The following is a 13,749-nucleotide window of genomic DNA, read 5'->3' as shown; positions in this document are numbered from 1 at the left end:
CATTAGATTTGATGGAAAATCATTTCTACCATACTCTTAGTATCATAGGGCCGGATTGAGAGGAAGACGCGATGTCTATTTTGGATGCAGCGAAGCATTTTTTTTTTTGCTATTGCGAATGCGTCATAGCCACACTCACTGCACACGAGCAGCAATTGATTAGCGACAGCGGACACCGCAAGGTTTTATTTGCAAAGTGAGTGACCGATAGTGACCATTTGTAAGAGGTAGATGGGGGCGTGGCTACAAAAATGCAAGCGCGTCGCCACCGTTTTCTGGGTATATCCTAGTCAGCCACTGCGAATTCATTCACTATAAGGTTGCTCAGACGTTCGATGGCGTTGCCGATGTTCTCGATGTTGTGTCTTTTGTACATAAGCGGCGGATCTGAGACGCTGGCAGTGGTCATCTCTGCACACAAGACAGCAGCTGAGTCATTAGCGTATTTTAAGTTTGATGCGTCCAAAATCAGTTGCGAATATAACTGTACCCACCTCTGAATCAGGCCCCTAATCACACATGATATACTAGTACATTAAAAATTACAGTACAAATATAAATTGTACTTAATACATCTATAATATCACTTTCACATATGTTACTATAGGGGTCTAATTGTTACTCTGTAATGTGTGGGGATTAAAAGTTTTAATTATGTTACTGTACTACATTGAAGTGCCAAAAGTCGTGGGATAGCAGTATGTAAAGGTAATGGTATGTGGCGTCACCATAATGTGATGTCTTGGAAATGCCCAGACCTTCATCAGTTGTAATGTGACATCTCGTGAGTCAGTTTGAGCACAGGCTAGGCTGCTCATGGTAAGGCAAAGTGAATTATCCAAGTTTGAATGGGACCCGACGGTTGGAACATCCCATTTTCTGAAGTTGTACTGACAACATTCCTCGATCTATGGTGTCATGTGTGTACCAGGAATACCTAATGGAAGGCAATGCCACCCATCATGGACAGCGTAGTGGCCAACCACGGGTGCTTAATGATCGTGACAGGCGGCGTCTGGACATAATTGTTCGTGGTAACAGACAAGCGACACTGGCTCAAATCACATCCACATTCAATGCAGGAGAGGTACAAAACGCATATCCAGCAGTTCAGTGCAGCGTTCTTTACCTTCCATGGGATATGGTAGCAGTAGATCCAGTAGAGTGTCCCTGTTAACATTACGACACCCGACACAGCATCTCACCTGGGCTTGTGAAGTCACTAATTGGACCCTGGAGGACTGGCAACATGGTGGTGTGGTCCGATGAGTCACAGTTCCAGTTGTTTTAGGCTGATGGTAGGATTTGGGTATGGTGCAGACCCCATGAGGCCATGGATCCCAGTTGTCAACAAGGCACAGTGCAGGCCGGTGCTGTTACCATAATGGCGTGGAGGGGGGGGGTTCACATGGCATGGGTTGGGTCCGCTGGCCACCTGAACACGTCATTGACTGGTAACTGTTACTTTGCATTGCTTGAGAACCATTTGCAGCCGTTCATGGACTTCGTGTATCCACACAACAAAGGAATATTCCAGCAGGATAATGCACCGTGTTATCTGGCCCAAGTTGTTCAGAATTGGTTTGAGGAGCATTCTGGAGAGTTCCGACGAATGGTGGAGAGTCCATTTGCACCCAAAATCCTGCACCTACAAATCAGGGAGCTGTGGGAAGCTATCCAAATGGCATGGGTCAACATCTCTCCAGAGGTCTTCCATTAACTTGTGTAAACTATACCACGTCGAGTTGCTGCATTTCGCTGGGCTAGAGGGGGTCCTACACGATATTAGGCATCCCATGACTATTGACACTTTAGTGTATGTATCTTTTTAACAAATAACTTAGACTCCATCATTTCTATTAATTACCTCATCATAGAAATTAGACTCTACAGTATAATGGGTGGAATAAAATGTTTTGTCTACATTTATAGTGTTCCAGTACTCAATAATATAAAGGATAGATTTTATATTATATGTACCGTCCCTAAAGCATAATTTTTCTTATTTGTTTTAGTTGTCCTTGGTTCAAGAACAATTGCAAATTGAACTTGATAATGAAAAATCTGCTGCAACTACTTTGGTAAGATGGTGCCTACAAATCTCTGGGGGGGGGGGTTGCACTCCGCCATTTGACACCCGCTTTCTGGGCTACAGCTACTGTTCAAAACTTTCAGCTCACTTCTAACTTGGCAGCAACACCTTGCATGTTTTGCTGGACGAAATTTGTCTCTCGTTCCCAGCACTATCAAAACATCACTACACAGCAGAATAAATTGATTGTTGTCCTCACAGGTTGGGTATGGGATGCCGGCACACGGGATCCCGGCGGTCAGAATCCCGAAGCCAGCATCCCGACAGGGTTAGGATACCGACACCTGTTGATCGGTATCCTAACCCCCCTCTCCCTACCCTAATCCTAACCCTACCTCTCCGGTGCCTGAGCCTAACCTCCCCGCACCCTAAACCTAACCGTCCCCCTAGTGCTTAACCCCTAACCCTCCCCATAACTCCGTTACTTACCTTTGGGATTCCGGAGGTCGGGATGCCGGCGCAGGATTCTGACAGGTGTCGAGATTCCGGCGCCAGCATTTTGAGCGCCGGAATCCCCATGGTCGGGATTATGACCGCATCCCGTCCTCACAGCTCTAATCGTAGACTAGAGATTACACAAATTGCAAAATTGGGCAAAATGGTCTATGACGCGGTGTAATTCGGCTTGTACAATTGTGCTGCATCTCAGCTAGCCTCTTTAATTTATGCCGTATACCCAACCTAATTCAAAGACTGTTGTGATTCCAAAATTATATATTTATCTTTTAGTTTTTTAATACCTTTTGAAGAGCCTTTGAGCTAAACACAAGTCCGAATGTGGCCGCATCTCTCAATTTTTAGCAAATTGCGCATAGACTGAAACTTACCCACAGTGCACGCCATCTTCTGAACCAAGCAATGGGGTAAGTATAAGTGCTGTTACTAGTAATGTCGGCTGTTCTTATGTCTAGAGATTGTTGGGGGCAGTACGATCGTTTAGATGTGTAGTCCACGGGTGCAGAGGTGTCACAATGGATGGTGACACCCAGTGCGCCACCACCAGACCCCTCGCGTGTGCCAAAGGGGGTGTGGCCTCAAGGCCACTTCCCCGATTTGTCCCATTTTGAGTGTGTCATGTCCCCGTCCTCGTCAAGCTGGGGGCTCCAAGTGCTGCTGGGAAGCCCCCAGCCTCTCCCAGCACAGTGTGGATGATGCGCACATCATGCATCTCTGCTTGGTGACACCACCTAAGGGGGTGACAACAAAATAGCAGAGCAGCTCTGTTATTTTGGTGTCATCCCCTTAAATGGAGTCACCTGGTGCTGCCCGCACCCCCCTAGTTACGTCACTGTACGGGTTGACAGTCCAATATGACTTACAGTTGCGACTGCATTACATGCAACCAATCAGAATCATATTTTCATGTTCATCAGCTACAGAGGAACGGGCACCTTTCTATTTCCTGGAGTGGATGTGTCCGTCTCTAGTTGAGGATATAGCTACACCCCATGGGTGTGCCTAGCACTGAACGGGTTTTTTTTTTAAGTTTGTGGTAATAGAACCAATAGCCAATCAGATCATATGAACAGTTACAGCATTAAATGATAATTCAAGTAAATAGCTCTGATCTTATTAGAATCAGTGACTTAACCATTCACCGGGTCATGATATGGAGGATTGTGCTGCATATGACATTGGCAGTGACATATGTGAGGAGTGTGATATAGGAAAGCGGGAAACGATTGGATGACAGACTGATAGTAGGAGGTCCCCTAATAGCAGAGTACAGAGTAAGGTTCTGTAAAATAATGTAGTGTGAAAACACCTATATATTAATCCGCTCTGGTGTGTTTCGTCTCCAGTATGCACAGTATGAGCCAGTGTGCGACATAGGCTTCTACTTCCGGGAATGGAGTGAAGGTACAATGGGGAGTAAGGGTCTAGCCTGGAAGCTGGGGGCTGAGATAGGGGCAAAAAATGGCACAGCTGGGGCAAGCGTGTGTGAGGGAAGGAGAGTGGTATATTTTGTCGACTTTAATAATGTCGACGTGAGAATGTTCACATGGTCGTAATGTTGTCATGCTTGGTACAGCGACTCCATCATGATGATTTCCAGTGGATCCTGCAGCATTTCCAGCAGTTAGTATCCCTAAGCTCTAACCCTTCCCTAGTGCCTAACACTAACCTCCCCTTACTTAGCCTATCCCTAACCCCTCCCTAGTGTCTAACACTAACCTCCCCTTACTTAGCCTATCCCTAACCCCTCCCTAGTGTCTAACACTAACCTCCCCTTACCTAGCCTATTCCTAACCCCTCCCTAGTGTCTAACACTAACCTCCCCTTACTTAGCCTATCCCTAACCCCTCCCTAGTGTCTAACACTAACCTCCCCTTACCTAGCCTATCCCTAACCCCTCCCTAGTGTCTAACACTAACCTCCCCTTACCTAGCCTATTCCTAACCCCTCCCTAGTGTCTAACACTAACCTCCCCTTACCTAGCCTATCCGTAACTCTTCCCGTAGTGCCTAACACTAACCTCCCCTTACCTAGCCTATCCCTAACCCCTCCCTAGTGTCTAACACTAACCTCCCCTTACCTAGCCTATTCCTAACCCCTCCCTAGTGTCTAACACTAACCTCCCCTTACTTAGCCTATCCCTAACCCCTCCCTAGTGTCTAACACTAACCTCCCCTTACTTAGCCTATCCCTAACCCCTCCCTAGTGTCTAACACTAACCTCCCCTTACCTAGCCTATCCCTAACCCCTCCCTAGTGTCTAACACTAACCTCCCCTTACCTAGCCTATTCCTAACCCCTCCCTAGTGTCTAACACTAACCTCCCCTTACCTAGCCTATCCGTAACTCTTCCCGTAGTGCCTAACACTAACCTCCCCTTACTTAGCCTATGCCTAACCCTTCCCTAGTGCCTAACAGTAACCTTCCCTTACTTAGCCTATCCCTAACTCTTCCCCTAGTGCCTTTCCCTCACCTCCCATAGCCTTATCCTGCCCCTCCTCTGCCACAGCCTAACCTTAACCCTCTGGTCCTTGCAGATATTATTCGACCCAGGTAATGACAGGTCCAATATGCTAGTATTAAATAAAGCTTATACATCCAACTTGTTACCATTACAAGTAATCAGCCACGAATATAGCAGCACACCATTGTTACTTATAGCAGTTTTTTGGACTGATGGCATATTAATAAATCAGTCTAAACATATAACAATAATAATGATAAAGTGAAATAATAGGAATGAGCAAGCTTAGTATGATTCGGCCAGTCTATGCCCGACCGAGCAGTAAAATGCTTTAATAACAATAGCAGCCTGCCCTGTCTATAATACAAAATAAGACACAGCTTGTGCCCGACATTCAGCATGCTCTGCAGAAGAATATGACACTGTTCGCAGCAGAACACTCACTGACACCAAATCAGTGCGTCCTTAGACATGTAAAGAGTCACTTTCTGCCGCTTGTCAAGCTCCGTGCCAAGTCATGGCAACTTTACGTATTTCACTTGGTTATGCTCTGCGCTGTGTATTGTTGGGCTCACTGTCTTAGAAAGTCATGAAAAAGGAACCTTCTGCATTACAATAGGGGCTTTTTATAAAACCAACTGGTGAGGGCATACAGCTAGGCATCAATGATTTTGTGGCATCATATTGAGCCCAATAATGAGAAGGCTGTTGGCATGTTGAGATGTTGCTGGATCTCCAATCCTATTGTTGCCAGTGATTTGGGAACCGTATCGCAACCATTTGTGACCCTCCTGTGACAATGCAATATGGCATTTTTATTATTTTTTTGTGCAATTTCTGAATTATGAAGTGTTTGTTTTGATATGATACAGGACTTTAATATTCTTACATCTTTTAGACTGAAGTAAGTGTTACTTAAATCTATGATTTTCACTTTCAGGGGTCTATTTACTAAGCAGTGTTAGGAGACAGAGTGAAAACTGATAAGGTGCCAGCCAATCAGCTCCCAACTGTCATTTTTCAAACACAGCCTGTGAGATAACAGTTGGGAGCTGATTGGCTGGCACCTTATCACTTTCTTATCACTTTTCACTCGGTCTCCTAACACTGCTTAGTAAATAGACCCCTAAGTCAGTGGGGGCGATTCAAATGTTTTGCCGTCAGCTTTTCTTTTTTAAGACGTCTGACGGATTAAATTCAATTGTTGTTCCGTCAGGGCGCGATAGCCGCCAGCGCCGGCATTTCTGCTCGCACCCTCAGGAGGGTGTGAGCAGAAATGTGTGAGCAACCCCCTGGTTAGGGGGCGCTAAACGTAGTTAGCGCGCCCTAACCAGAACTTTAGACGGGTTTAGCCATTTTACACGGCTAAACCTGGGGCGAAGAGGGCGATAATTAGTGAGCACCCAGAATAATTGAATTGTAATACTGGGCACTCATTGATTATCACGCCTAAAAAAGCTATTGAATCGCCCCCAGTGACTTTTATCTCAGCTCATATCAGACAATATATTGCATGTGTCTTTATTTATGTTTATCTTTTTACATCTGCCTATACAATCCTACCATCGGATCACCATCACGACCCATCGGGCAGGCATCGACCAATCGAGTAACCCTAAGATTACTCAGAATGGCCACCACATCTCCACTACTCTAGGCCAGTAAATATGCATCGCAAGATGCCGTCATTGGCCTCCGCACTCCCATAAAACGGAGGCGACACATTTTGTGCAACGGTCCCCATCTCTTCCCCCATACGGTCGCAGCCAGTCAATCAGACTGCGGCTCCCCCCACACTACATCCAGAGCCGAAGCAGTATTGCAACACAAAGGAGTGCTGCGATATTGACGCAGTAACACAGCTCCGGCGCAGTTAAAAAAAAAAAAATCGGACAGCTGCAACCAAATCGGTCTAACATACGTCTCTGATCAGCCCCATTGTCATTTTACTTTTATTTAAACACTAAATTGGATGTTATCATGCATTTTATGTCTGTATGACTACGGATAGAGCACCTACTTGTTATTTTCTTGAAAACTGGGTACACATAAACGGGCAGCAGATTAAGTGGGTGCTTTTTTAAACCAGCCCTTAACCAATCAGGGCACTACAGTGCTTACACTATCATTTAATATTTCAAAGCAGCTGACTCCTGAGTGAGACACCTGTAAAAACTGATGCAGGATGATTTGGGATCCCAGTGTACCTATATAGGAGGCAAAGCTAATGCATTTAAATTGGTAATTGTGCTGCTGCCTAATGGGTTTATTTTTGATTATGCAAAGAGGCTGATTTATTTATTTTTGCTATGGGCACCCATTGCTCTGGTAAAATAAAATTACCGATCGCCGCAATTTGTCAGTATAAAATCTCCGGGGCAGCTGAGTATGATATTTACGTGCGTGACAGCCAGTCAGAGGGGATATGCATATACTTTGCCTGGTTAGCTCATGTACAGTGACAATGAAACCAGTTAATGGTCACACTAGTCCAGAATAAGATGGGTGGCTCTCTTGAAGCTACTGAAGAAGTGGTGGGGGGTTTCCACCATGAAAACACGTTTTAGCACCCCAAGGATTTCCCCTTTGGATTGGAGTTCTGTACGGGAGGTTCCGGACCAGCACCATTTTCACCAACTTCTCCAAGCCACTGCTAGTGTGATCCGTTCATTACACAGGAGACAAGTTTCCAAACGGACTATCCTAGGAGGCTGGTAATACAATTAGAAAAGAAGGGAGCGCAAATAGAATTAATGTACATTTAATAAAAATTTGTATGAATAAAAGGTAAAAATCCCAACTTAGCCTCAAACAGTTATGTGAATGAGGACAGCAGCATTAGTATACCTCTGAGGTAAACTGCCAGACTACTACAGGCAGAGAAACGCGTTAGTATATCCTACTTTCTCACTACATACGGACTATTGCCTAAAAGGACTGCTCAGATCCCCACGAGCTGTCTCTGTCCGGCTATCACCGGCTTTCACATAGCCGCTGCTTCCCCTGAGCCATTGGTGAGCCGTTCTGTATCGGCTCCATCTGTCCTGCTCGCGGTGTGACCAGAGAGCGCGAGGACTGAACTTTACACTCCGTTACACACAGACCAGCTCAGACGGAGCATTACCTTTGACCGCTGTCTTTCTTCCACACGGCCACCTCCGAGCGGCATTCCGGACACTTCCTGCTGTACACGACAGGACGGGACCAGGAGGAGCACTGACCGATTATACACAGACTGGTCCGGTCATCATTACGTATCAGCTAAGTACTGGTTCAACTACTTATTCACCTTCAAGTTTATATGCCTATCTGGGTTTACCCTTGGTAACTACTATATCATTTGGGACATAAATACCACCACAGTGCAAGCACATCAGTCGGGATAGCACTGGTTTATGGAACTTCCCAAAACAAATTATTTTTGACATCTGGAAATTGAACTACTCCCTTTTTTATGCGATTGGATATTACATGTTCTTTCATAGGATACTTGCCACAGCGTCTATTACCTCTGAATCACTGATATTATTTACATGGTATACTAATGCTGCTGTCCTCATTCACATAACTGTTTGAGACTAAGTTGGAATTCCATATCAATGTGCACTCTATATGTATTATTTATGTCCATCTATATGTGATTTATATCTTTTATTCATACGAATTTTTATTAAATGTACATGAATTCTATTTGCGCTCCCTTCTTTTCTATTTATCTTTTTTCCTATTAGGGTCTAGCCACCCCTTAGGTGAGCTGCTTATAAGATTTCATTCTTTAGAACACAGCGCCCGGGTATCCTTTACTTTTTATGGTAATACAATGTACTGTTGCTGAATAATCATCCGGATTGCCCTGGAATATCACTCCATCTTTTACACTTTTGTTGCTACTTGAATTCGTGACTATGATACCCCTTTTACACCGGAGCTAAAACCCGGGTTATTGCAGGGTTAACCCGGGCAGCTCCCTGGTGTAAAAGGGGTGAGGATTGGATCGCCGAGTCAAGTGCCCCTGCAATCCAACTCAGGTAAATAGCGGGGTTTAACACAGGAGTAACCCGTGAAACCCTGCTGTGTGTACGGCGCACTCCGGGTCTTGATGACCTGCAGTGCGCCGCAAGCCGGCCGATTGGTCCGGCTTCAGTGGAGCTTGGAGATGACGTCATCTCCAAGCGGCCACTTTCACGCCGGAAAAGCCGGGTCTATACAGACCCGACTGCGGTGTGAGCGTCGCCGACTCGGGAATATCCCGAGTCGGCGCCGGCTAAATTCCGGGTCTGATCCGGATAGGAACCCTGTTCCAACTCCGGATCAGACCCGGAATTTTGGTGGAAAAATGGTATTATTGTGTTTTCATTCATCTTATCCTTTTCATGGACAATGAACTCACTAGACTGAGCTACATTTATCTACCTGAGGATTTGATTATTCTTATTGTTATTTTTTTTATTTTATTTATGTTTTAACTTTGTGCATAACCTATGTTATGGTTTTATATTATTAAATACCTTTATTTTTTTAACCAAGCCGTATTAGATTTTAGATTAGGAGAGCCTCAATGCAGCTATATATGTTATAGTATCTACTATCTATTGATTGTCTATTTGCATCCAGATACTAATTGTATTAATTGTTTGAGTGGTATTACCAGATTCCATTTAGTTATTATCAATCAATTTATTTTTATTATTGACAGTAGCGCTGTTCATTCCCTTTCTTTCTATATCTATATTTGTTTGGAGTCTGACAAACTCTTTGAACCAGCTGCTTTGACAGCGCCATTCCAGCCCTATATCTACTGCTTTTGTATTTGGCTCTCTTGATGTTGCCTCTTTTTCTGGTACAACTTAGGGGCCCATTTATTAAGGATCGCATTTTGCAATGCGATCAAGGCATGCAGTACCGCCCATGATCGCAGTGCAAAATGCGATCATACCGGCCGAATGTATGACTCAGCACATGCAGGGAGACGGGCTCCTAAAGGAGTCCATCCCTGCGATGTGGCCGGAGCGCATTCCGGGCTGCTGCGCCATTGCCGGCGGAGGGATCTCCATTGCCGGCGGAGGGAAGATCCCTCCGCCGGCTGAAATGCGGGTAAGTGCCCATAGGACACAGCGGCTAACTCTATCTTCAGATGGCGTTAGCTGCTGGGGTCAATATCGGAAATGCTTCGCATTCCCGATATTGATACATTTGGCAGCATCGCATCCCCCATAGAAACCTATGGGGGAGGCGGCTGCCGGCGGCAATGGAGGGATCGCAGCAGGTATCGGAGATACCTGTTGCGGTCCCTCCTTCATACATTCAGGGGATACTTAGTATTTGAGGTAAACCCCCGAAAACAGGTGTTTTCAGGGAATTTACCTCAAATGCACTTTGATAAATGGGCCCCTTAGAGACGTGACTCTTGCAGCCCAAACCTCCTCCTGATTTTAGATGGAAAAAGATTGGTCACAAAGGGAAAGTTTCTGTTTAACTTGGAACATTTTAACTTAAAAGGCACCACCATTATGTTAAGTACACTCATCATAGAGACAGGGTTAGATTGGGAGTAAAAATCAGCACTGGCATTTAAAGCACACAGGCCCAATCCCTTTGCCATACGCACAACTCAGAATAGTGTACAACTTCGCTACACCCATTACTGGAGAGTGATAATGTGCCAATTAATCAGCTCCTAACTGTCATTTTTCAAACACAGCCTGTAAAGTGATAGTTAGGAGCTGATTGGTTGGTACTTAATCACTCTCCACTTCTTTTCAAGGGTTACCTTAGTACATCTCCCTGTTCTTCAGTTTCCCTAACTTTTACCTTCCTTCAAATATTGCACAGAAGCTGTTCCTGCTATCCACAAAACCCTGACAGAGCGAATCACACCCTTCTGCAAACAGTGGGCCTGATTCAGACCCAGTCGCAAGCGCTGAGCGCTCGCAACCGGGTCGATGGTGACCCAGAGCGCATGCGCACGACGGAGCCGGCTCCCATGTGCGCATGCGCGAGACCCGGAAGGCGACGGGCAAGCCGTCGCTCCGGGTCTCGCACCAAAGGGGGCGTGCTGTCGATGTTGAGTGACAGCACGCCCCCTTTGGTGGGCGGGCCGGGGGGTGGCTGCCCAGACGGGGCCGTTCCCATGAGAACGCCTGCCGTCTGGGTGGGCGGCCCCACTGACATCACAAGTGATATCAGTGGGAGAGCTTTCTGCTTTGTTTAAACCGAAAGCTCTCTGGGGCTTGCGGCAACGAGACCCTACCACAAGGTCTTGACCATCGCGACCATCTTCCTGGCCGCTCGCTATAGCTGTGGGTGGTCACCCACAGCTATGCGAGCGGTCAGGAGGCTGTTCTAAAAAAAGTCAGGGTCAGTATTCATTAGGAGGTCTCTCTAACCAATTATGCTTTTATCTTGGGTTTTGCACCACTAAGGGAATTGCTGACAGTAGCAATGGGGATGTCAGTTGAGGCTCTCAGCAAGTGACTAGCTGTGGCTAGCTTGCACGAAAACTCTGGACTCGTGATCTGTTTCCTGGCTGCTGTGAGTTCGGAGGTGTCCATCTACCCCATTACAGCCCTTATACATTATGCCCCTTACACTACACAGTAATGCCCCTTATACATTATACCACACAGTAATGCCCTTTACAGATTATGCCACATAGTAGTAGTGCACCATGTAACACATTATTCCACACAATAGTGCCCCTTACACATTATACCACACAATAATGCCCTTTGTAACATTATGCCACACAGTAATGCCCCTTACACATTATGCCCTCCCCAGCAACTCACCTCCCCGTGTCGCCTCCCTCTGTGTGCCATCAGCAGCCAGCAGTTGTGGATTTGGTGCCGGGTCGCCAGCAGGCAGCGGCAGACAAGGACAGACAGCACTGGAGCAATTTGAATCTGGCGCCGGACGCAAGCCTGTCAGAACTTGTGAACCGGCAGCTAATCAAGAGCCTCCACTGCTGATTGGCTGCCAGTCCACAAGCTCTGATTGCCTTTCGGCTGGCTGCACTGTCTCTCCATGTCTGCCTTCCGGTGCGCCAGCTGTAATCAGCCGGCGGGCCAGCACCAAATCAACACCGCTGCCCCCTGGGTCCCCCTCGGTGGCCCTGTCTGGACCAGCCAACCTTGTGTGCATGACTGGGTGCAGGGGGAACAATGGGCCACAGAGGCAGCTCGGACACCATAGCAGCCGCACCCCTTGCACCCATGGAAGTTACGCCACTGTTTGGCATGCATGCATCTTGCATGCATGCATCTTGCATGCATGCATCTTGCATGCATGCATCTTGCATGCATCTTGCATGGCATGCATCTTGTGCTGCTGGCAAACGGGCTCCTTTTCAGGATGGGGTTATAGGTGAGGACATTGTAAACAAATAAAATCTGTAGGTGTACTTCAGGGTCCAGTCTTCAACCCGGGCAATGCCTGGTATCCCAGCTAGTAATTAATAATAAAAGTTGCATATGGTAAATTAACGTACACCATTCTACATCATTAGTTGCTGCTCAATGAGCGTAAGTTGTAAAATAAAACAAATTTTAATGCTATTATTCAGCATATGTATGAGGGCACATAAACAAACAACAGGCAACCTTACTCCTTACAAAACTGTTATGGTCTGGGTAAGGAACGCAAAGGAGAGAACGCACGCACGCACTTGGCCAATGTTTTTGATTGCATAAGCATCGCACTGCGCGTGCACGAACTAGCCGGTGCGATCGGGTTATAGTACGCAGTGTGCACGCAGACCCCTCCGATATTGATTGACAGGAAGTACCTTTTGTGGGTGGTGACGGGGGGTGGTCAGGCGAAAGCAGGTGTTATAACGCCGTTATAGGGGCGTGCATAATTAAGGCAGTGCGGCGGCATACACAGCCATACCGTAAGCTGTACACAGGAAGCGGACAAAATCCTGCGGCAGGTCAGGTCACCCACTATTGTGCGTATGAGTTCGATGGTTCTCGATGTTACCGATATTTACATTATCTTGCATACTGATCAGGCTGGGAGTAAAGGGAGATGGGCGGCTTACTATGGGGCTGGCTATCTGCATCTTGTGCTGCGGTCTCCGTGCGTATGCATTGATTAGCATATTCTCACAGCGGACGGATGCATGCGTCTGCTAGCGTGCGTTCCTTGCTGAATCAGGCCCATTGTCTATTATTACTCTTATTCTAGTTTAGTGCATTTTTTTTTTACTATGAAAATGTACTGAATAATTGCTTTAAGAGGTTATAATGTGCTATTTTCTTAATTAGGTTGTGTGCTTTTATTGCACAAACAGTTTCTTGGAATAACTTGGTAAAGGCATATTTCTTAAGTGCGGACAGTTGATTTCCTTTCATGCGCTTTGTCTGCAAACTGGTTAATGACTCCTCTTTGTTGCCCTGTGTCCCGTATGTCGCCTGCATCATGGCCAGTGCACTTTACCATCTCCGAAATCATTTCTCTTTACATCTCATGTTTTCATGGCTTAGGGGTCTATTCATTAAGCACTGCACTTCAGCTGTGCTAACTTAGTATCCAACTCGCTGCGAGTAGCGAGCAGCGCCGATGGATACTAAAACACCGGAGAAATTCAACATTTTCAACATCCGAAGATCAGCTGTCCCTATGATCTCCAACATTGCTACATTGGTAGTAGTGAAAGTTAGTACTGCCGAGTCTGACTCTGCGGGATGTCCGACACCGCAGGACGCCGTTTTCTTCGTACACATGCGTGTACTGCGGAG

At 46.2% G+C, this 13,749-nt stretch overlaps 1 protein-coding gene across 2 annotated transcripts in view; it reads left to right on the top strand.

Annotated features, from left to right (window-relative positions):
• CUNH10orf67 (chromosome unknown C10orf67 homolog) overlaps positions 1-13,749 on the top strand; it is a 140,545-nt gene that overhangs the window by 44,626 nt on the left and 82,170 nt on the right. For both annotated transcript variants that reach the window (XM_088454222.1, XM_088454223.1), the window contains exon 8: positions 2,016-2,081. In XM_088454222.1, coding sequence (XP_088310348.1) covers positions 2,016-2,081 — 66 coding nt within the window. The remainder of the gene's footprint in view (positions 1-2,015; positions 2,082-13,749) is intronic.

The sequence above is a fragment of the Taudactylus pleione genome, unplaced genomic scaffold, assembly GCF_031769625.1.
Source record: "Taudactylus pleione unplaced genomic scaffold, aTauple2 ptg000610l, whole genome shotgun sequence".
Lineage (NCBI taxonomy): Eukaryota > Metazoa > Chordata > Amphibia > Anura > Myobatrachidae > Taudactylus > Taudactylus pleione.
The sequence above is the reverse complement of the archived record's forward strand: the minus strand, read 5'-3'. Positions and strand labels throughout refer to the sequence as shown.